A 23814-nucleotide genomic window follows, 5' to 3' on the forward strand; every position below is an offset into this window, starting at 1 on the left:
TCTGCTGGTAAGAGCTTAGAAAAATCTTTTTACATGACTTGCATACTTTTCATTTTGAGACTTGTCTATACTTTTAAAAGTAGCATGTTTTTGCTAAGTGACATTTAATTTAACCAATAAAAAGGCATACATCTTTTTTTTTTTTAAAAAAAAAGGAACTAAAACCAAATTTTTTTCCTAGACTGGGTTTCCTCTGTGTAACACTAGCTCTGTAGACCAGTTTGGCCTTGAACTCACAGAGATCCTCCTGCTCTGCCTCGCGAGTGCTGGGATTAAAGGCATGCACCCCCACTGCCCCGCACACTAGCAGTTTAAAAACATGAATTTAGGTTGCAAACTCCTTTATTTCTTTTTTTAAAGCAGGGTTTCATAAGGTAACTCCATCTGACCTGAAATGCAAGCTTCTTTTGCTAGACTTAATACTTTATCCAATCTCCAATCATTTATCTTTCTCCTGCAAAACAGTATTGAAAGACTCCCCCCATAATACAAATGCCACCTCAAACAGACCACACACTGAGAGGCATTTGTAGTTTACAGATGGTTGCCCTCTTTTGAGTCTTAGAACACTCAGTGTGTCAGTCACTGTCTCAAGAAGCAGAACAAACTTTGAACTAGAATATAGAATGGTCCTAGCTCTCTCTGAGTTCACAATGTAGCAGAGACAGACTAGAAATAAATGCACAGATGAATTAACATAAATATTTGCCAGGGTGGTGGTGGCATCAGCGCTTGCGTGTACTCCCCATGCTCCGGAGGCAGAGGCAGATGGATCTCTGAGTTCGAGGCCAGCGTGGTCTACAGAGTGAGTTCCAAGACAGCCTGGGCTACACAGAGAAACCCTGTCTTGAAACCCACCCCCCAGGAAAAAGTACTAAGTAGTGGTAAGGAGAAACAGTTAAAAAAAAAAAAAAAAGACATGTCCAGCTAGTGGTAGTGCTGCCCGGTGTGTTTAGTGCTTAGTTCAGCCATGACTGAATAGCAAAACTCCACCAATAAGTAAATAATACTAAAAGCAAGATTCTTAGGAGAGTACCAGAGGGTTGCTTCGACTTGGGTAGCTATGTAAGGACTTTTTCTTCTTTCCTTTACTTAGTGTGATGGGAATCAAATCCAGACGTCACATGAGGTGGCAAGCACTTTACCATTAAAATGGCACCTTCCCAGCTGTGTGGAAAGCTAGGCTAGCAATTTGGCAGCAATAAGACCAGAAGGTCTACAAGAGCTAGTTCCAGGACAGGCTCTAAAACTACAGCAAAACCCTGTCTTGAAAAACAAAACAAAACAGAATAGTTAAGATCAGAACTCTAGGCAGAGGGAATGACCACTGGGCAGTCCTTAACGCTGAAAAAGGTTAGCCAGGGAAGAACAATTCAAGAGCTGCAGTATCAGGTGGCACACGTCTTTAATCTCAGAATCCAGAAGGCAGAGACAGGAAGATCTCTGAATTCCAGGCCAGCTGGGTCTACAGAGGAAGCTCGAGGTCAACCAGGGTCACACGGCGAGACCCAGCTGTGGGGGAGGTAAAGTAGCCAGGATGGTGGAGTGTGAATGCCTGAGGCCAAAGCAAGAATCATGGATTTTATATAAAATGAATGGGAATGTGTGAGGCCGCTTAAATGAAGAGAGTTTACATCATCACTGAGACTAATACAGAGATTTATGGGGAGGCAAGTGGAGCTGGAGAAACATCCTATACAGTGTTTTTAGTCTCAGCAAAGACATTCTGCAATATGCAACATGGTGGATTTTAAGGACCTTAGACAGACTATATAGGGAGACCCTGTGGGGGTGGGGGGAGAGAGAGAGGGAGATCCAGACACTGCATGATTCCAGTTACAAGGTATGCAGAGAAACACAGAAGTAGAAAGGGAATAGTGGTTAGTAGGGTCTGGGACAGAGAGAAAGAAGAAACTGTTTCAGTTATACAAAGGTTAGTGAGTTCTAGACAAGTGTTATACAGCTCTGTACCCTGAGCCCTGGGGTGTGGCTCAGTGGCGGGGGCTTGCCTGACAGATGACACCAGACCCTGTGCTGGGTCGGCAACAAGAAAATCCAAGATCAGTCTCGTGAGGTTTGATTTCAAGGTGTCTAGGTGTGACGGCACAGATCTGTAATGCCAGCACTTTGAGCGTCAGAAAGGCCAGCCTCAACTACGTAATGAGTTCGAGGTCAGCCTGGGCTACAGTAGACAGAGACAAAGAGAAACACAAAGAAAGACAGGAAGGATAAAATATGTAAGAAAATAAAAAGCCAAGCATTTCTCTTTGGAGCTAAGGATGAACTCAATGATAAAGTAACCTAGAATATTGAAGCTCTGGGCTGTGGATTGGATCCTAACACAAACACACATACCCTGTTTTGGGGAGCCGACAAAATCGTTCAAAGAAAGGTACTTGCTATTCAGCCTGATAATTTGAGCTCATTCATCAGAACCCATGTAGTAGAAGTAGAGAACCAACTCTTGCACGTTGTTCTCTGACTTCCACTCTGACCTAAACACTCAAACAACTCACACGTAATGAATGTAAAAAATGTTAATTAAAAAAACAAAAACAGGGGGCTGGAGAGATGGCTCAGGGGTTAAGAGCACTGGCTGTTCTTCCAGAGATTCTGAGTTCAATTCCCAGCAACCACATGTTGACTCACAACCGTCTGTAATGAGATCTGGTGCCCTCTTCTGGTCTGCAGGGACACATGCAAGTAGAATGTTATATACAAAATTAATAAATAGATCTTAAAAAAACAAAAACAAAAACAAAAAAAAAACATCTTTTTGAAAAATCTCAGCCAGATGTGGTGGGTCAAACCTGTAATGCCAGCGCTTTGAAGGCTGAGGAAAAAGATGGCTAGTGTGGGCTACATCGTTCGACCCTGCCTCAACAACAGCAATTATAGAAGTCTCATTCATGCCGGGCGGTGGTGGTGCACGCCTTTAATCCCAGCACTCGGGAGGCAGAGCCAGGTGGATCCCTGTGAGTTCGAGGCCAGCCTGGTCTACAAGAGCTAGTTCCAGGACAGGCACCAAAAACTACGGAGAAACCCTGTCTCGAATTTAAAAAAAAAAAAAAGTCTCATTCAAGAGAAAACGATAAATGCATGGCTCCTTGCCATATTCTGGTGTCACAGGGAACAGGCTCAATATAAAAGCAACCATACAAAGGGAACACACCCCCTTCTGTGTGTGTGTGTATTCAATGTTTTTACTCTTTTTTTTTTTTGAAGTGGAGAATTTATTGAGAGAAAGGGGAAGGGGAAGGAAGAGAGAGACTCAATGTTTTTACTCTTGGTGACACCGGGGATTGAGCTCAGGAGTTCAGCATGCCATGTAAGTTTCCACCACTAAGCTATATACAGAATAGAGACATTGGATGGACATTTAAGGCAGATGTTGAAGGCAAGGGCCACCACGGCTTCAGGATATTCTCTTTTTTTTAAAGATTTTTAATTACTTTTATTTTTCAGTTCACATGTATTGGTGTTTGCCTGTATGAAGCCGTCAGATCCCTTAGAACAGAAGCTACAGATAGCTGTGACCTGCCATGTGGGGGCTGGGAATTGAACTCTAGAAGAGCAATCAGTGTTCTTAGCCACTGAGCCATCTCTCCAGCCCCGCTGTGTGTATTTCCAGCACGGGAGTTGGCAACCCTACCAGTTTAGGTCCCCTATGGTTACTGTCTACCATCACGCCCTGCAACTGCTTTCTGCAGAAAGGAACGGGCGGGCGCTCTCTTCAGCTGAGAGGAGGAAGAAGAGAGAGCCTGGGAAGTTCAAGACACGAGAAGCCATATGGTGATCGTTTTGGAAAGGAACAAGATGGACATACTTGGGCAGAGGTCTAGGAACGCCAGACAAATCTTTGAGAGGTGGGCAGAGAGACACAAACATGCTTTTTCTCAACGACACTCAGCCACTGAGTGCAATCACAGAGCAATCCTGTAATTGAAGTTACGTAGCTTGTAGATTGACAAGGAAATACATCCTAAGGTTCACAGTGAACCAGGCAGGACGCCAAGCAAGGACTTTGGAGAACACAAAGGATGCAAAGCGATCCAGTACTCACAGTCCACCTGGACTTGGGGTGGGTGAGACGGCTCAACAGGTAAAGGTGTTTACTACCAGACCTGACAACCTGAGTTCAGTCCCTGAGGTCCACGTAGCATGAGTAGAGAATCAGTTCCCACAGCTGTCTTCAGGCTTACACACACACACACACACACACACACACACACACACACACACACACGTGCATTTTAAATGCAACTTAAAATATTGGACAAGCTATGTGTTCCACGTAAGAAGTACTTCAAGATGGGCAGTGGTGGTGTGTGCTTTATAATCTCAGGACTCGGGAGACAGAAGCAGGAGGTTTGGGTCATGCTAGGCCAGTGGTCTAACCGATTTTTACCCAATAAATGTAGTCTTCACCCCAATCAAACTTCTATTGCAATAGAGACCATTACAGAAAACACCACCAATCAAAATGCAGAGTTGTGGAGCCCAGGCCTAATGGCTACAATCTGTCTATGTGTGTTTATTGACTACCGGATCACTTGGCATCCTTTGTGTTCTCCAAAGTCCTTGCTTGGCGCTCTGCCTGGTTCACTGTGAACCTTAGGATGCATTTCCTTGCTACAGAACAACCCCTGCACCTAGGTCTCAGGGAACACTGCAGAAGAGGGGATGAGAGATTGTAAGAGTCAGAGGACCAGAGAATTTGCTGTGAGATTGTGTCACCTAGTAACATCAGAAGCTACATCCATAAAGTCTCAACAACATGACCACCCAAAGTGAGCTGGACAAGGACAACATCAATGAATATGCCAACTGGACAGGGAAAAACCCACAAGTCCTCAATCCTACATAAAGAATGTCAGAGCCAAGCACTGGTGGCGCACTCTTTTAATCCCAGCACTCGGGAGGCAGAGGCAAGTGGATCTCTGTGAGTTCGAGGCCAGCCTGGTTTACAAGAGCTAGTTCCAGGATAGGCTTGATAGCTACAGCGAAACCCTGTCTCAAAAAACAAAAACAAAACAAAACAAAACAAAACAAAAACCAACAACAACAAAAAAAGAATGTCGGGCAATTGAGTGAAGCTAGAAGCAGGAGAGCTGGTTCTCCCCAGGGACAAGTATAACAATTGGTTGTCCAGTTCCAAATGGTAAGTCTAAAAACATATGCACAAAATAACATTATATGGGTGAGACAGGCTATATTTAGAAAAATTAACGTATATACAAATATACATATGCATACAATAACAATGAAAAAAGAGGCAATGAATTCCAAAGGGAGCAGTATATAGGAGGGTTGGAGGGAAGGAAAGGAATCAAGAAATGTAAGTTCCAGTCTTAAACAAACACACATCACTGAAAAGCTGGGCTTTGTGGTACACATCTATAATCCCAGCACTTGGAAATCAGAGGCAGGAGGACCAGGAGTTCAAGTCTAGTGAGTTTAAAGTCAACCTGGGATACCTGAGACTCTGTCTGGAAAAAAAAGGGGTTGGTACACCTTTGATCTCAGCAATCTCAGCAGGCAGAGGCAGGTGGATCTCTATGAGTTCAAGGTCAGCCTGGTCTACAGAGCTAGTTTCAGGACAGCCAAAACTACAGAGAAACCCTGTCTGGGGGTGGGGTGGACATCAACAGGAATGTAGCAGGTCCCAAGTCATATTATCTTGGGCTATCTCATCCCCTAAGTAGAGGATTACCCTCTAATTACAGATGTCTATGAATGACCTAACATCCTTGTGACTATTAGGCAAATCCTTCTGGAATATAGGAACACCAATCAAAGGCTAAGAATGTCATCAGAAAACATTCCAGGACTATCCAAGAGGTTTCCCACTTTGATGTCACTTGCCTCCCTGGTGTTTTCACCAATTCCTTTTAAAAGTGTGTTAGGAGTAGGCAGGAAAGCACATGCCTTTAATCCCAGGACAAAACAAACATAGAAAAAAAAGCCTTGATTTATGTTTTTTCTTTGTGGGGTTTTTTTTTTTTCAAGACAGGGTTTCTCTGTAGCTTTGGAGCCTGTCCTGGAACTAGCTCTTGTAGACCAGCCTGGCTTCAAACTCACAAAGATCCACCTGCCTCTGCCTCCCAAGGGCTGGGATTAAAAGCATGTACCACTACAGCCTGGGAAAGTCCACTTTTCACCAGAGGAGCCCCCGAGATGGGCATGCAGTGCCAACATGATCTCCTAGTACTCAAGTGCCTGGCACTGCCTCCGGGGAATGGTCTTTCTACGGCTCCAGCACCCTGTGGTTTGATTGAGGAGCCTTAAGTTGGTTCTGAGATGGTGGTTTAGGGTGGATGTGTCACATACCTTTTGTTTTGCTTTCAAATGGAGATATTCATTCTGTTTGAAAGCATCCTGTGTGTCTGACCTTTCAGTTTATTTACAGTTTTTGTTTGTTTGGGTTTTCGTTGTTGCTTTTTTGTGGGTTTTTGTTTTTGTTTTTTTGAGACAGGACTTCTTTCTGTAACAGCTCTGTCTCTCCTGGAACTCACTTTGTAGACCAGTAGGCCAGGCTGGCCTCGAAACCTTGCCTGGAAAAACCAGAAAAGAAATTTTAAAAAGAAAAGATCTCTCCAAAGAACTTAATCCAGATGAGAGTGGTGATCCATCTTCAAAATGCACGGAAATAAAAGTCTGGAAAGGATTTGACAAAACATTCAAGTCAGACACCGAATAAAGCCAACAGGAAGAGGTAGGTAGCATGAAGCATCAGACAACTTCTTTACCTGGTTTACCAGCCATTCTGTGAAGGGGCAGGTGAGTTAGAAGAGGTCATCAAAGGTGATATTTGGCAGTCAAACAACTTGACTGGATAGGTTTTTTGTTGTTGTTGTTTCGGGGCAGGATTTCACTGTTTAGCTCTGGCTGTCCTAAAACTCATTCTGTAGACCAGGCTGACCTCGGACTCACAGAGATCCGCCTGCCTCTGCCTCCCGAGTGCTGGGATTAAAGGCGTGCGCCACCACTGACAGGTTTTGTGTTGGATAGTTTTATGTCAACTTGACACAGGCTAAATCACCAGAAAGGAGGGGACCTCAATTAAGAAAAAGGCTTCATCACATCAGGCAGATCTATAAAAGTTCAAAGCCAGCCTGGTCTACAGGTGAGTTCCAGGAAAATGTCTTTATAAAATCAAGCTGTAGGCAAGTCATTCGGGCATTTTCTTAATTAGTGACTGACTGGGGATGGCCCAGCCCATAGTGGGTGCTGCCATCCCTGAGCTGGCGGGCCTAGTTCTATGAGAAGGCAGCCTGAGCCAGATATAAAGAGCAAGCCAGTAAACAGTACCCCTCCATAGCTTCTGTATCACTTCCTGACTCCAGTTCCTGCCCTGCTTGAGTTCCTATTTTGACTTTCTCCAGTGATGAACAGTGATGTGGAACCCTGTCCTCCCCAATTTGCTTTTGGTCATGTTGTTTTATCACAGAAATAATAACCCTAAGACAGTGGCTAACACATTTAATCCCAGCAGTCCGAAGGCAGAGGCAGGTGGATCTCTGTGAGTTAGAGGCCAGCCTGGTCTAGGGTGAGTTCCAGCACAGCCATCCTTGTCTACATAGTCAGAGGTACACAGAGAGACCCTGTCTCAAAAAAATGTGACATTTGTTCAAATCCCTTGCAAAACTATTTGGTTGCTGATGAGATAATGAAGAAGGAGAAGCAGAAGATGATGATCGTGGAGAAGAATTGGAGGACATTAATGAAGAAGGGGGTGATTAAGGAGAGGAGGAAGGAGAACTGGAGGACAGAGAAGATGGCTAATACAAAAGAATACTGGTGGATTCCAGCCTCCGTTTTAGATATTTATTTTTCTGTTTAAATTTTCTCTAGTCTCAGGGAGCAAGTCACACTCATTTTTCATTTATCACCCCTGTGCTCGGTTCCTAAGATCTCTCTTCCCAACATAATGGCTCTCAAATGATTGTGGAGAAAATACTTTGTAGCCAGGGATACACAATGAGATTCTGTCTCAAAAAAAAATTAAGAGACCGGGTGATGGTGGCGCACACCTTTAATCCCAGAACGCAGGAGGCAGAGACAGGTGGATCTCTGTGAGTTCAAGGCCAACTTTGTCTACAAGAGTTAGTTCCAGGACAGCTAGGGCTATTACACGGAGAAATCCTGTCTTGAAAAAAAAAAAAAGCTGAGCATTGTGGCACAGTTCAATAATTCCAACTACTATCTGAACCAGGAGGATTACATATTCAAGTCCTGCCTGGGTCACAAGAGTGACCTCAAGGCTATACGGACAACTTATGGAGCAAATTATGAAAGACCTTGTCTTTTTTGAATTAGCTCTTGTAGACCAGGCTGGCCCCAAACTCACAGAGATCCACTTGCCTCCTAAATGCTGGGATTAAAGGCATGTGCCGGGGCTGGAGAAATGGCTCAGTGGTTAAGAGCAGTGGCTGCTCTTCCAGAGGACCCGGGTTCAATTCCCAGCACCCACATGGCAGCTCACAACTGTCTGAAAATCCAGTTCCAGGGAATCTGACACCTTCACACCAGTGCACATAAAATAAAGATAAATAAATCATGAAAAAATTAAAAAAAAAAAAGGCATGTGCCACCACCGTCCAGCTTCTTCCACAGGTTTTTATATTTGAATGCTGGGTTCCTAGTTGGTGGGGAACAGTTTGGGGAAGGGTTGGGAGTGTGGCCTTGTTGCAGGAGGTGTGTCCCTCAGGGTATGCTTGGACGTTCTAAAAGCTCCTACCAGGCCTAGTTAGTCTCTTGTTCTCCATCTCCAACTTGTGGTGAGATGTCAAACCTCAGCTGCCTCAGGTTCTCGTGCCGTGCTCCCTACCATGACAGTCATGGGTTTACCCTCTGATGGGAAGCCAGCCACCACTTAAATGCTTTCTTTTATAATTCGCCTTGGTCATGCTGTCTCTTCATAGACAGTAACTAAGACAGAACCTTAGACTTCGGTCTACGAGAACCAGAGAGGCTACCACAGAGTTTCAAGCAATGGGAGGCTGAGATTAGACTGCTTAGAAACTGCTGAATCAAAAGCAAACCTTGGGAAGCCTGGAAAATAGTTCAGGAAGAGTCAAGTCAAGACCTTGGTGATTAAATCTGAGTGCCTGAGAATCAGAAAAAAGTAATGCTCACTTTTTCCTAGTTATCACAGTGGTGTTAGCCCTAACCCGAAGGACTGTTCCTAAGAACAGTGAGACAGAGATCCAGAACCTTCTCATGTCCTCTCCATGTCGGTGGATGGTAACGTGTCCAGTCGTCCGGTGTCCAGGATGCCTCAGGGCCTTAGACACATCACGACTTGTTTCTTTCACATTCCACATAGCTTGGTTTTATCTCCAAAATGAATCTAGAATCTCACTCCATCGCGTGAATTCTCCTGCTGTCACTTAAATCCAAATCAAGCACTTCTTTCGTGAACAGTGACTCCGTAGCAACCTTCCTCTGCTCAGACTTTAATGGTTAGATCGTGTTCCTATTTTGCCTTGGAATCAGGCCACGCTTTCCGATTTCTCTCGGTAAATACCACATTTCTACAGCAGCAAGCCAATCTCTCCATGATCTGGTTCCATTACTCTTTTCATAATCTTCCATTCCTTGGATTTTTATGTGTATGAGTGTTTTCCTGCATGTGAATATGTGCACTACATACTTGCCTGATGCCCACAGAGCCAAAAAAAGAGTGTCAGAGCCCCTGGAACTGGAGTCACAAATGGTTGTGAACTGCTGTGTGTGTGTTGGGAACAGAGCCAGGTCCTCTGGAAAAGGTGTAAACACTCTTAACTATTGGGTCACTGTTCTGGTTTACCCCATCTTTCCTTCCTTCCTTCTTTCCTTCCTTCCTTCCTTCCTTCCTTCTTTCCTTCCTTTCTGAGACAGGGAATTGTAGGATAGCACAAGTTGGCTTCGAATTCCCAGCCACCCTCCTCCACTGCCTCCTAAGTCCTGGGACTTCAGACATTCCACCATTCTGTACTTAATTATGCTTTCAAAATCATTGATCATTATTTCCTTTGGTTACTTCTTGCTCCTGCCTCTCTGTTGCACCCAGATTCCTTGCTAGTCACGTTTTAGGTACTTTCCTGCCTTAGAACTTGCAAGTGACCTACAACTGTTTGATATTCTAAACTTTATTATTGTTGCTTATAAATAATTAATGTGGCTTATAAATAAAGCATGTGCCATGCTGTGGGGGGAGGAGGGTCAGAAGAAAACTTTATGGAATTGGTTCACTCCTTCCACTTTTACATGGGTTTAGTGGTCTGGCTGATGTGACAAGCCCTTTTATTCATGGAGCGGTTTTTCTGGCCATAATTTTACATCACACACACACACACACACACACACACACACACACACACACACACATACAAATAGAAAGCAAAAAGGAATCCTCCCCTCCCCCCTTTTTTTTCAATATTTGGGACTGGCCTTAGAATCTTGCTTGGCATTTGCTCCACCACTGAGATATACCTCCAGCCATTTTTCTTACTTTATATTTTCAGACAAGGTCTTTCTACATTTCCCAGAGTGCCCTTGAACTTGGGATCCTCTTGCATAGCTTCTTAATATGTAGAATTACAAACCTGAGCCATCAGGCCTTAATGCTTCCATTACAACCTGCCTCTCCACCTTCCGAACCTTTACTCTTCTTTTTTTCTTTTGTATACGCTGGTGTATGTCTGTGTGAGGGTGCCAGATCTCCTGGAACTGGAGTTACAGACAGTTATGAGCTGCTGTGTAGGTGCTGGGAATTGAACCTCAGTCCTCTGGTAGAGTGCTCATTGCATTTAACCGCTGAGCCATCTCTCCAGCCCCCCTTACTGTTCTTTCTTCACAATTCTTTGTTCCACTTAATAAACTACTGCAATTTTCAAAACTATTTCAGTTATTTAGTATCTAATACCTGCCACCAACCTCTACCCTAACAGACGGTAAAATCCATAAAGGCAATCTTGTAATCTTGTAATCCCCTCATGTAATCTGCTGGCCTAAGTTTTCAACACATATTTGAATGAGTGTACCAACCAACAGAAGGAAAGAGGCCATGAAAATGGGGAGAAGTTGAGGCAATAAAAAGGTGGTTAATATTAACAAATTAAAACATGTTCTTTTTGATTATACTATAAATATAAAGTATACTATATTTAAACTTTATTTAGAAATTTGTTACATCTGTAAAATGCATCCGAGCCAATCGTTCACTGATAGCTGTGTATAGTCTGACTTCAGTTGTGTACACTGTCATTAAGAAAAAGTATTGTGATGGGTGATGGTGGCGCATGCCTTTGATCCCAGCACTTGGGAGGCAGAGGCAAGTGGATCTCTGATCTGTGAGTTCGAGGCCAGACTGGTCCGGAGAGCGAGTTTCTGGACAGCTAAGGTTACACAAATAAACCCTGTTTCGAGAAAGCGGGGGGGAATGTATTCTTTCTTCACTTTGAAAAATACCAAACACACTGTGCGATTTGTAAGCGCTCTGCAGCCATTGTTCCACAACCTAATGAAACCATTCTGAGCTCGCTCTTTCCCCAGCTTTGTCTGTTCTTTGGGAATCCTTACAGAGCAATTCATTTTTATTTATGTAGCTATTTGTTCTGAAAAAGGACCTCACTGGGTAACTCAGCCTGACGTCGAAATCGCGGAAATTCTCCTGCCTTAGTTTCCAACCCTGGGATTATCAGAGAGTACCACCACGCTCGGTGCACGAATTATTTTTGAATTCCTGGTATCCGGAGACGTGCTTAGCAACGAAGCTCGAAAGAAGCGGTTGAGGCAATTAATAAAGACAAGAAACGATGTTGTCTACGTCTCCAGTTACTTCCGAGGCTGCTGGAAAGCGAAGCAAACTCATTTGCGTCTACAAATTGAAACCACAGTTTGCAACTCCCGGATGCCGCGAAGAGGCCCACGGTTGTGCGTCATTTAGCTGCGACGCGGCGGAAAGAGACGGGTGGGAGCAGGTCCGGTCACGTGGCTGACTGGGCGGGGCTTCCAGTTCATATCCCAGTGTCCCTTGTACTTACTTCCTTTCTGACTCTTTCCGGGCATCCAAGATGTCGAAGCGAGGTGAGCATTCGGGTTTGGGGGGAATCCGCTGGCATCCGCCGCGCGGGGCGCCCGGTCTTTTCTGTGGCGACAGCTCCGTGCGGCGGCGGTGCTTTGCCGTCCTCGGGCCGGAGAGGGAGAGGATGGGCGCCGCGGAGGCTTTAGAAAGCCCCGGGAGGAAGACGGCCGAGTTGGGGCCTTGAGCTGGCAGGAGCGGAGCGTGGGGCTGGACGGAGCCTGTGAGGTTGGCCCGCCTTTCCCGGGTGTAAAAGTTAAGGCGAGAATGGAGTCGTTCCATCCCCTTATCCTCTACAGGAGGATGGTAATATGGGGGGCAGCCGGGGATAGTCTAGTCTTGTATAGTTTGGGGCTGTGATGGGGACTAGGAGCCCTGGAAACAGCCATTAACCCTTGTGTCTTTCCCTCCACGCAGGACGTGGTGGGTCCTCCGGAGCGAAATTCCGGATCTCCCTGGGTCTTCCGGTAGGAGCTGTGATCAACTGTGCTGACAACACAGGTGAGGTCTGGTGCTGTGCCCGTCGCGATCCCCCCTTTTAAAAGCACTCAGTGGGCCTTTTGCTAGTGACCCATTGAGCCGTCAAGAAGGGGCAGAGTGAAAACACCACTTTTGGGTGAAGTGCCAACATGGTGTGTTGTTTACTTCAATCGGTGTTGTGACAAGATACTTGTGAAAGACTGCTCTTCTGGTTAGTGAGTGTGAGGGGCTCGGGAAGTATTTAGGAACTCGCTTTTGTTTCTTTGGGCAGTGTGGCCCAACATGACCCCAAACTGAAAATGTTGCCCTTTTACATGTAGACAGAGTTTTTCTTTTATATTTGATTCATTTTCCCTAGGAGCCAAAAATCTGTATATCATCTCTGTGAAGGGAATCAAGGGACGGCTAAACAGACTTCCTGCTGCTGGTGTGGGAGACATGGTGATGGCCACGGTTAAGAAAGGCAAACCAGAGCTAAGAAAAAAGGGTGAGTGCTCAAAGCAGTTGGCATTCTCCGTGTGTCGGAAAGGGAGGTAAATTTTGTGGTCGCCAAAAACCTCTACGTGACATTACGTTCATAGGCTGTTGATCGGTGCCTCTCTTCCTGCTGTTGGGGGACCTTTGGTGACAAGGTTTGAAAGAAAGAGCTGGGCCTCAGGATTGGGCTTACAGGCACGGGACCAACTGCTTTGGTTTATGGAACATCCTGTTTTCCTAGACAGGTTCTTCTGTACTGTACGCTCGGATGTCTGCTATTTAACCTGCCCCTCGCCTGGCAAGGTTCATCATTCCCCTGTCCCTAGCTGCCCGTGCACATGGTCATACTGATGGGTGTGTTCGTGTGTGGATGAGACAAGCGCTGCTTTAAAGGCTCCTGTCACCACAGGCATGTTTCTTTTTGTGACAGCAATAAACGGGGAGTGATGGACAACCCCAAATAGTGTTCCCATAGGTATATGACTTAAAAAGCACAAGTCTTCGAACCCCCCACTTGAGTGGACTTTTTTTCCAGGGAAGTTCTGCAGGATAGTACAAATATGCCATGTGGGGCTGTGATGTTGTATTATAGCAGCACTGTGCTGCCGGCGGCGGTGGTGTCACATACCTTTAATACAATCGCTCAAAGGCAGAGATGGTGGATCTATGAGTTTGAGGACAGCCTGGTCTATAGAGCAAGTTCCAGGACAGCCAGGGCTACACAGAAACCCTGTCTCCAAACAAAACAAACAAACAAAAAAGCCAGAAAAAAAATGAAAGGTCATCTATTTTTGTTGTTGTTGTTCCCCTTCATGCTTCTTGAGGGAATGGTGATGTGTGGCTAAACTTTAGACAAGGATGTATCGGCAAGGGCTGGTCCTCTTCTCAGAACACGTCCAGGGTCTGGTTGGTGGCTCTGGAAGCTGTCAGGGAAGAGTAGAGCACACGCCCCTTACTTTGTGGGTCGGATAACAGCTAGATGTACTGTTGTCTGCCCCACTGGTGCAGACACCCTGAGTTTTCATCAGAGTTAGGAATCTCCGGTGCTTTTGTAGGTGGGTGTCAGGTGGGAGACTTGGTCAATGTACTTAATCCCCCACCCCCAATCTATGACTTTAAAGGTAGTCAGAATCTCTCTGGAAATACAGTCCTATTCTGCACATAAGATGGTGCTTAGAGTTGAATATGCAGGAGAGGGGGCTTTTAAAGAGATGACCTCTAGCTTAGTTCTAATTATGCAGTAAAAATGGAAGCCAGGCTAGGTACCAGAGGACTTCATTCCCGCTCCTCTGGAGAATTAGGCAGAATGATTCTGAGTTTTAGACTTGCATGGGCAACTCACTACTAAGAGCATTTGGTCTGGTGTGCAAGGCCTTGATCCATTCTCGAACACAAAGCAGTTGGTATAAGAAACCCAGCTTTTAGGCTTTGAAGAGATGTGTCCTGTCTGATGTCATTAAGGTCCCAAAGTGATGTGGGTTTGTTTTTCCCTGTGTTAATGGACATAAATGAGTAATTGGCAGGTGCTTGGATCATTGAGTGGTGTGCAGTTTCCTAAAGTACCTGCACTGTGTTCTAGGGTTTGAGCCATTAATACATGCTGGAAAAGCCTCTAATGCATACTTAAAGTAAAAATGCCATTGTTTGCAGAGGTGGTTAAAGGACAACCTGGGATAAATCAAAGATTAAGCTTTTTAAGTGGAGCTACTTCATCAATAGGCAAAGTAACAGAATGGATGGTGTGTCATTTCTGTACACATAAAGTCTAAAGAAAACATCCTGTCCTTAGGAATAGTGTGCTGTCACTGTACCTTACTATATAGTACGCAGGGCATCAGTTGGGAAGTTCAGGGTAACACACATCAGGCATAGTAATAGGTTCTCTTTGGGTATGTTAGCTGTGTAGACTCTTCGATACATTATTACTGGCTGTATTTAATGTTTGTAGGGCAAGCCCTCTAAGAGACTGTTGTGAAGGACTCATTCTCCGTTAAGAGTGTGGGCATGTCCACCACATCTGATGCTGGTGTGATGTGCTGTCAGTAGAGTGCACACTCCAGCATCACCTTTGCACACAAGACAAATGCTATCAGCTGAGCCCCGACTTCTGTGGTGGTCCTAGTTTGTTAGATAAGAGGGTAGTGGGCAGTGCTTAAGTTTATATTTTGGAATTATCCTTGGGAAGGAATACCTATTTCTGCACAAATACGATGGGTGTTAAAGGGTGGTGGGTTGCATTGAATTTTCGCCTTGCGGTAGGTGATGGGAACCTAGTGGTGAAGGCTGCATACTTTTTATGCTGTGCTAGGGCTTCACCAGGTAATAACTGCTGCCTTGTTTTTGCTCCTTAGTCCATCCAGCCGTTGTAATTCGACAACGAAAGTCATATCGAAGAAAAGATGGGGTGTTTCTCTATTTTGAAGACAACGCAGGGGTCATAGTAAACAATAAAGGCGAGATGAAAGGTAGGCAGTTCCTAGCATCGCCTGTGCTTTGGGCTGAGTGAGTCACTCTGTTCTAGGAGCACAAGGAACCCTCTATCTAACCTGTCTTCTGTTCTGTGCAGGTTCTGCTATCACGGGTCCAGTTGCAAAGGAGTGTGCGGACTTGTGGCCAAGGATTGCATCGAATGCAGGCAGCATTGCATGACACTCTAGTGCATTTGTAAAATAGATTCATTAAAAGGCTTTCTTCTTGATACCTTCACTAATGTCAGTTTTGTAGACGGAAACTGCTCTGTGTGACCTTCACTTTTTTCCGGGGGGGGGGGTTCAAGACAGGGTTTCTCTGTAGCTTTGGAGCCTGTCCTGGAACTAGCTCTTATAGCCCAGGCTGGTCTCAAACTCAGATCCCCCTGCCTCTGCCTTATGAGTGCTGTGATTAAAGTCGAGCGCCACCACATGGCGTGACCTTCACTTTCTAACTTTTGTAAGGATTATCTTTAGAGACTGGAGATGGATCAGCTGTAAAGAGCACTGGCTGTTCTTTCAGAGGACACAGGTTCAAGTCTTGGCACCCACATGGTAGCTGTAACTCCAATTAAAAAAAGTCATTAACTTTTTTCAGGCCCCTTCTGGCACTAGACACACATGGTGTGCAGGTGAACATGCAAGCAGAAACACTCGTGTGTGCGATAAATTCTTTGTGTCTTGCGTCCCTAATATAGAATGGTGCGTTCTGTATTCTAACAGATGACCTGTGTGAGTACGCTTCGAGAGCAGTCTTTGCAATAAGGTGAAGTTACTGGTTAGTGCTTAAGTGCTCTAGCAGCCTGCAGGGATATGCATTGGTGTTTTGCCATGGGTGTCTGGTTCCTTTGAACTGGAGTTAGAGTTGTGTGCTGCCATGTGTGTGCTTGGAATTGAATCCTGAGTCCTCTGGAAGGCCAGGTGGTACTGAGTTGTCTTTATACCTCGCCACTCTCTTTTTTCTTTTTTTTTTTAAAGAATGGGGAAGTAGCCTAGGTGGCTGCTACTTACGCCCTTAATCCTCAAGCTGGGGAAGGAGATACATAGTAAACAAGGCCTTGGAGGCCAGCCTGGTCTGCATATCTAATTCCAGGACAGGCTCCAAAGCTACAGAGAAACCCTGTCTTGAAAAGGAGGGAAAAAAACGAGAAAGCAGTATCCATATAATGATGCAGGTTATTTTTCTCTAGTTTTTGAGCCTGTCCTGGAACTAGCTACTGTAGACCAGGCTGGCCTCATCCACCTGCTTATGCCTTTGAAGTGCTGGAATTAAAGGCATGCTCCACAACAGCCTGCTGAGACTGGGGCAGGGGACGACAAAGTCTTGGTATATGTAGCATGTTTTTGCTGGGGTTAAATACCATGCCCAGCCTAACTTTTTTCAGGTTAATTTTAGGTCTATTGGTGCTAGACTATATCTACCATGTTTGTACAGTGCCCTGCCCTTAGGCCTGAAGGTAGTCAAGTCTTTAGAACTGTAGTTAAGTATGGTTGCTGGGAACTGAAGCCAGGACCTCTGGAAGGGCAAGCAATACTCTTTCCAACTGCCTGTGCTGGGATTAAAGGTGTGTACCACCATCACCCAGCAACAAGCAATACTTTTGCTGAGCCAAATCTCCAACCCCAAGTCAGCTATTTGTTCCATCCACTACCTCACTAGTGCTGGAATTACAGGACGTGCCTATACCTGGCAAGCTTTTTCCTCTAATGTTGGAAGATCATTTCTATACAACATTGAGCAGAAAAGCCCTTAGCTGTTTCTGGTTTGGTTTTGTTTTTGATTTTCAAGTCAAGGTTTCCCTGTAGTTTTTGGTGCCTGTTGTGGAACTCGCTTTTGTAGATCGGGCTGGTCTCAAACTCATGGAGATCGCCTGCTTCTGCCTCCCCAGTGCTGGGATTAAAGGCGTGTGCCACCACTGCCCGGCCTTAGCTGCATTTTGTGCCTGGAATCTGGAAGAGGCAAGAGTACAAAGTGAAAGGGTTGGAGTATGCCATAGAGGGCTTCCCTGTCTGAGACCATGGTTTCAATCCCCAGGACTGCCCCAAAATATTCCACCCTGCTTCAGCCCAAGTAGGCAGGGTTGGAGTGGTGAGCAGAGGCACATGTACAAGGCAATGCCACCATTGCAGTAGGGTTTCATTGTTGGGGTGGGTAGTGAACTGGGGAAATGACCAGCCCCTATGGTGTAAAGGTTAACACTCTGGACTCTGAAGTTAGATCGAACTCAAAACATGTTCCACTCAGACCTTGAAACCCAGTTTAAACGGGTTGGGCGCATGCGTGCTTCAGTATTGTCAGGTCATGTGTCACTACTTAAATGTCTGGCAAAGAATTGCATGTCCATTTGTTTTTTCTGTCTGAAAGACAAGTATTGTTCCCAAGTGTGGCACATACCTGTAGTCCCAACACTTGGGAGCTATCAAAAAATAAGGCTAGTCTGGGGTATCTTAAGAATGATTAGAAAAGTGGGATGAGAGAAACAAGGGCTCTAAGGGTCCTGCACAGAGGACTAGGAAAAGTGAGTTCTGGTTTTTGGCTCTGCAACTACCTTGGGAACTGGGAGTTGGGGCAGGGACTATCCGAAGTAGCCCAGGCCGACTTCAGTCTGTAGTTGAGGTCAGCCTTGGGCACCTTGCAAATGCTAGGATTACAAGTGATCTCCGCTGGCAGAGGTAGGTGGAACTTTGTGAATTCGAGGCCAGCCTGGTCTACAGAGCAAGTTCCAGGACAAGCTCCAAAGCTACAGGGAAACCTTGTCTCGAAAAACCAAAAAATAAAAAAATGAGCTCCACCATTGGTCTGCGTTTTACTGAAATCATTCTAAACCCTTAGCTCTTTACCCCGAAGGTGATGATTCTAAGTTGCTTTGAGTTGCGCTCAAATCTAGATACCAGTTTTGTAGGGGAATTCAGCTGAGAATTGAGTGTCATAAAGCCTGGAGACGGCGGGGGTGGCGCAGGCCTTTAATCCCAGCACTCAAGGCAGTGGCAGTGGAACTTTGAGAATTCGAGACCAGTATGGGCTACAAGAGCTAGTTCCAGGACATATTCCAAAGCTACAGAGAAACCCTGTCTCAAAAAATTTAAAAAAAATTAAATAAATAAAAGCCTGGAGACAATCGCTGGAGATGTTAAAGCCGCACTGGTTTGGAGGGGGACTAAGTTCCGTTATCGCCTTTTTTTAAAAATTTGCTTTGGTGTTTTGAGACAGGTTTCTTCTTTGTAGCCTTGGCTGTCCTGGAATGCTCTGTAGACCAGCCAGGCCTCAAAATCAGAAATCTGCCTGTCTCCACCTACCTCCCTAGAGCTGAGATCAAAGGCGTGCACCGCCTGGTCGGGCGCACCTACACATATAAAATGTTAAAACATTTATGGATGTAAAGTGCGCGCAGAGGGCTGGACGCTATGTACAGTTTGACAGAGTCCTTGTCTGGCACGTATTATGCATGAAATCTTGGGTTAAATCCCAGCACCACAGTCAGACGGGCGTGGTGGGGAGCCTGAAATGTAGAACAATAGGGTTTGTCTCAGGGAGGTCCCTGACATACGTAACAATGCGCAGTGAAATACCCATCTAGTGCTCTTTTCTCCAGAAAGCATTCAGAGGCTGTGGTGGTTGGGATGTCTCATTTTTGTGACTGTTCTAAGCGACTCGAAAAGAGCTTTGTTTTGGATGGGGTGGCTGTGAGCACAATGGCCCGGGCCTACAGCCTCTTGAAGCCCAAGGTCTGGTCCGCGATTCCACCTTACAACCCACAACAGGACTACCATACTCGTCGGTACTTCCGGAGCCATGTGGTTCCGCCCATTTTGCGGAAAACTAATCAGGTAGGTTTGGGAGTATCCCGGAGGACCCCGAGACTTCTGGCAGCAAGTATTGGGGTTTGACCTTCGTGACCCAGGACTTCGAGGTTTCGCCCCTCCCTGACTCTGGGCCTTGCCCTGCAGGGCGCTGGGCACCTTTGAGGTCAGCACCCTGCGGCGGCTGTATTGGTGAATTAGGGAGTGGAGGGGTACTGTGACAGAGGAATGGAGGTGCTGAGCACGAGGTCCTTTCCACCCAGAACCCCATCTACAGCCTCATTTCTTGTTTCTGCAAGAGGGACAAGGGCACAAAACCTGCCTCTCCAACAAATGGGTGTCTTTGTCTTTGTGATGTCACAGGGGGCGCCTTAGAGTGACCACCGTAGGTCCTTAAAACCCGAAGAAACTTCCATAGAGCTCTGTGAACCAAACAAAGGAGATTGTCTTGACCAGGCACCTCAGTCCCATACTGTCACAGTTGCAGGGTTAAGGCTGGCTCAGGACACCTGTGAGCCCAAGTAAAGGGAGCCCCACTTCTGCAGACACCCCTCTCCTGCAGTTTCTTGCCCAGGATTGTAGACCCGTAGGCTGTTGACTGACAGTTCCGTTTCCTCCCAATGCTTAATTTTCTGTGTTTTTATTTATTTTATGTAGTCGTCCTGTCTCCCAGGCTGTCTTTGAACTGGGAGTGCGGCTGAGAATGTAGTTTAGGGGTATATTACTTGCCACACTTGTATGAGGTCCTGGATTGACCTCGTTACTGCATCTCATTCACCACCCCGATAGAAGATAAAACCCGTGGCTGGGAGTGCAGGAATACAGCCCGCCCACCTGGCAGGCCTTCTGACACCTTTGCCTTAGTGTCGGTGTTGATTTCGGTAGTGTGAAGGCAAAAAGGACCTACCAGGCTACACTTGGAAGAGATCGTGGGGATTTTTGTAATCCTTAGCGTTGTGTGTGCCCATATGTATACAGTGCCAGTACACAGACGCACAATCTGTCTGTCTGTCCCTTTCATAACAAGAGCCAACAATGTCAGTGTTTTTATTTTTGTTTTATTTTATTTATTTATTTATTTATTTATTTTTTTTTTTGGAGTCACAGTCTGGCTGTGACTGTTGTACCCCAGGCTGGTCTCCAACTTGAAATCCTTTTTCCTGTTTCCTGAGTGCTGGGACTACAGACCCATGCCACCTGACTTGAATTTTCTTTATTAAATTTTTAATTTTTATTTATTTATTATTTGTGGGGGTTCAAGACAGCATTTCTCTGTGTAGTCCTAGCTGTCCTGGAACTTGTTCTGTAGACCAGGCTGACCTCAAACTCAAAGATCCACCTGGCTCTGCCTTCTAAGAGTTGGGATTAAAGGTGTACACCAACAACAACCAGCTTATTTTTTACTTTTATTTTTATTCATTTATTTATTTTTGAGATAGGGTCTCACTATGGGTCTCTGGCTGGCCTGAAACTGGCTATGTAGACCAGGCTGGCTTGGAACTCAGAGATCCAGTGGTCTCTGCCTCCCTAGTACTGGGATGAGAGGTGTGCTATTATTACTTTCAGTTTCAAACACGCACATGCTCACACACACACACACACAGACATAGGCTTTTTTGCCTGCACATATGTCTGTGTACCACTAGTATGCCTGGTGCCCTTAAAGGAAAGAATTGGGTGTCAGATGTCCTGTACAGTGAGCCTTTGTGTGGGGGCTGGGAATTGAACTGGGTCTTCAGGAGGAGCCTGCAGTGCTCTTAACCACTGAGTCATCTCTCCAGTTCCGCCTCCAGCCTCCCCCACCTTTCTTTTGAGGCAGAGTCTCATGTAATTAGACTGGTAGCTAACTCGTTCTGCAGCTCAGGTTGCTTTTGAACTTCTGATCCTCCTGTTTCTGCCTTCTAAGAGTCAGACAGAGTGTATGCACTACCATACTTAAGCTTTTGTTTAATTTTTAAAGTTTTCATTTTTGTTTGTTTGTTTCTTGAGATGGTCTCATACTTAGTAGACCAGGCTGGCCTGGAATTCACTATGTAGCCAAGCCTGGCTTCAAACTTGAAGCCTCCCAAGAGCTGCCAAGTTACTGCATGCCCATGCCCACCCCTGTTTTTGTTTTGTTGTTGTTTATCATTAAAGTTACATCTGTGCTGCAATGAGGGGACCACTTGTTTATCCCAGCCGCCGGGCTAGCTTAGCCCTGAAATAACCACACAGAAATTGTATTAATTAAATCAGTACTTGATCCATTAGCGCTAACCTCTTATTGGATAACACTCACATCTTGATTTAACCCATTTCTATTAATCTGTATTTCACCATGAGGTCGTGACCTACCAGAAAAGTTTCTGGCCACGGATCCATGGTGTCTCTCTGACTCTGCTTTCTTTCTCCCAGGTTCCGTTTAATTTTCCCCCACCTACCTAAGTTCTGCCCTATCAACACACCCAAAGCAATTTTTTTATTAACCAATAAAAGCAACAAAAAGGCAGAAGGACCTCCTGCATCACACCTGTGCTGGGTATTTTTATTTGAATAAAGATGTAAGAAAGTTAGGCGGTGGTGGCGCACGCCTTTAGACCCAGCACTCAGGAGGCAGAAGCAGATGGATCTCTCTGAGTTCGAAGCCAACCTAGTATACAGAACCAGTCCCAGGACAGCTTCCAAAGCTACACAGAAAAACCTTGTTTTGAGAAACCAAAACCAAAATAAAACAAAACAATCAACAAAGGTGTTTGAACTGGATGAGGTGGTACGTGTACTTGGGAGATGTTCAGGTGAGAACAAGAGGGTCAGGAGGTCAAGGTCATCCTCAACTAAATAGCTTTAAGGCTTCCTCTGAGCTATGTGAGTCCCTCGCTTTGAGAAAAGGAACCAACAACGTGTAACAAATATGTGTATTTAGCCTTTACTATGGCAGGCCTTTTATCTAAAGCAAGTCATGGAAATGTTGTGGCCGCTTTCCAGTTGGTCACCAATGATAATTACTGAGGGCAGCAGCTCAGCAATTGGCCCATGAGCACACAGCTTGCTAATAGCAGAGCTGGAATTAGGTCCCACTGTCTAGCATCAGAGCCCTTACCTGTTGGTTACACTGCTGTCTCTGCAGATCAGATCGTTAGTGCGTTTACACTTAATGTGTCCCCCAGTTTCTTCTGGCCCTGCCTGCCCTTCTTCCCTAGTGAAGCCCCTTCTCACTCTGTGAGACACCCCAACTGACAAGTCTTCTCTTTCCTTCTTCGTTCCCAGGACCATGGCGGTACAGGAAGGGATGGCTGGATAGTGGATTATTTCCACATTTTTGGTCAAGGACAGAGATATCTGAACAGGAGAAACTGGGGAGGGGCAGGCAAGTGCCACCTCCCTGTCCACCCTCACACGATCCCATCGGGGAAAATGGGTTCCCGAGAGGTTAGAGAGGTCAAGAGGGTCAAGGACTATATCCTCCTGGGTTTTCTCTCCTTACACGAGCAAAGAGTGTTTGGTGTACCTACTATTCATTTCTGGAACAGTTACTATTACTATGAGGTGTCAGGTACCCCTCACCCTCATTTTATCCCATAGCGCAATTCATACACCGTGTATGATTTTAAACCAATTTGCTAAGAATGGCTGAGATGGAGTCTCAGTTTCCCTCCGTCCACTCTACAGCAGGTTCCATGCACATGTGTGCGTGCACGTGTGTGCATGTGCGTGTGTGCATGTGCGTGTGTGCAGCGGTCGCCCCTACAGGCACTTAGGCTGCCTGAGCATGCTCAGTTTAGCAGCTATGGGAAAAGGAAGATTAACTTTTTCTGGCAGGGGCAATCTTCTTTCCATCCAACTCCATCACCTTTTGGGCTCAAGATTACCATAAAGTCCTCTGCATCATGTGTTCAAATTGATCCATCTGTTTTCTCCAGATGGGACAGAGGCAAGGTTAAAATCCTTACAGCTCCTGGGAGCCAAGTCCAGACCCAGCACATACCATTCTCAGTTCTCATGTAAACTTTCTTGGGGCAGGGTTTGATTTCTAGGATATCTCTATCTCCTGGACCTCACTGTTGGTTTCTTTCAAGGGGCTCAGAGCCTCTGGGAAGGAAGCATCCAACTGTAGGGGTGGGGATGCAGTGACTCACTGGGTTTAAGGGGGAAGGCGAGAGGGTACTGTCTGCAGGCTCAACCACTCTCCTCTTTCCCAAGGACATTCCCTCCAGCAGGTGAGTGGACATGACTACTACAATGCCAATCTGAAGCCCATAACGATGGGCTTAAACGGTCGATTCGGCTACCGCAGGAACACTCCAGCCCTCCGTCAGCGCACATCAGTGTTTGGAGAAGTCACTCCATTCCCTGTCTTCTGAAGACGTTGCTTTACAGTATTTGACATGAATCTCCAAGACAGACGTTTAGATGAGCTGTCGATGCTATTCTATATTTTTTAAACTTGCATTTGTGTCTCCAGGTGTGTTCTTTCTTCTCTGGGGTAGGAGGGGGGAACAAGTTGGTTTCTGTACACTCAGCTTCACCTTTGGAGGGGAGAGG

General features: G+C 45.7%; 2 protein-coding genes and 1 non-coding gene across 3 annotated transcripts; all 3 read left to right on the forward strand.

Moving 5' to 3' along the window:
- The first annotated feature begins 11933 nt into the window (after positions 1 to 11933).
- Positions 11934 to 15730, forward strand: Rpl23 (ribosomal protein L23). Its single transcript, XM_048450855.3, has 5 exons — positions 11934 to 12072; positions 12485 to 12568; positions 12906 to 13034; positions 15376 to 15489; positions 15591 to 15730. The coding sequence occupies exons 1-5, from the start codon at positions 12060 to 12062 to the stop codon at positions 15671 to 15673; spliced, it is 423 nt and encodes a 140-aa protein (XP_048306812.1). The 5' UTR covers positions 11934 to 12059; the 3' UTR covers positions 15674 to 15730.
- Positions 12600 to 12734, forward strand: LOC125411056 (small nucleolar RNA SNORA21). Its single transcript, XR_007235231.1, has one exon. It is a non-coding gene; the product is annotated as a small nucleolar RNA SNORA21 (small nucleolar RNA).
- Positions 15731 to 19067: 3337 nt separating the features above from the next.
- Spmap1 (sperm microtubule associated protein 1) lies at positions 19068 to 23721 on the forward strand. The gene is made up of 3 exons (XM_048450618.3): positions 19068 to 19320; positions 22540 to 22639; positions 23473 to 23721. The coding sequence occupies exons 1-3, from the start codon at positions 19114 to 19116 to the stop codon at positions 23631 to 23633; spliced, it is 468 nt and encodes a 155-aa protein (XP_048306575.1). The 5' UTR covers positions 19068 to 19113; the 3' UTR covers positions 23634 to 23721.
- The last annotated feature ends 93 nt before the right edge of the window (positions 23722 to 23814 follow it).

This window comes from Myodes glareolus, chromosome 9 (genome assembly GCF_982192425.1).
Source record: "Myodes glareolus chromosome 9, mMyoGla1.1, whole genome shotgun sequence".
NCBI classification, from domain to species: domain Eukaryota; kingdom Metazoa; phylum Chordata; class Mammalia; order Rodentia; family Cricetidae; genus Myodes; species Myodes glareolus.

What these genes read in the sequence shown, in the direction of transcription:
- Spmap1 (XM_048450618.3), top strand. Translation starts at nt 19,114, where the DNA reads ATGTCTCATTTTTGTGACTGTTCTAAGCGACTCGAAAAGAGCTTTGTT. An exon ending in TTTTGCGGAAAACTAATCAG is followed by an intron (nt 19,321 to 22,539) that starts GTAGGTTTGGGA and finishes CTTCGTTCCCAG; the next exon opens with GACCATGGCGGTACAGGAAG. An exon ending in GAGAAACTGGGGAGGGGCAG is followed by an intron (nt 22,640 to 23,472) that starts GCAAGTGCCACC and finishes CTCTTTCCCAAG; the next exon opens with GACATTCCCTCCAGCAGGTG.
- Rpl23 (XM_048450855.3), top strand. An exon ending in CAACTGTGCTGACAACACAG is followed by an intron (nt 12,569 to 12,905) that starts GTGAGGTCTGGT and finishes CATTTTCCCTAG; the next exon opens with GAGCCAAAAATCTGTATATC. An exon ending in ACCAGAGCTAAGAAAAAAGG is followed by an intron (nt 13,035 to 15,375) that starts GTGAGTGCTCAA and finishes TTTGCTCCTTAG; the next exon opens with TCCATCCAGCCGTTGTAATT.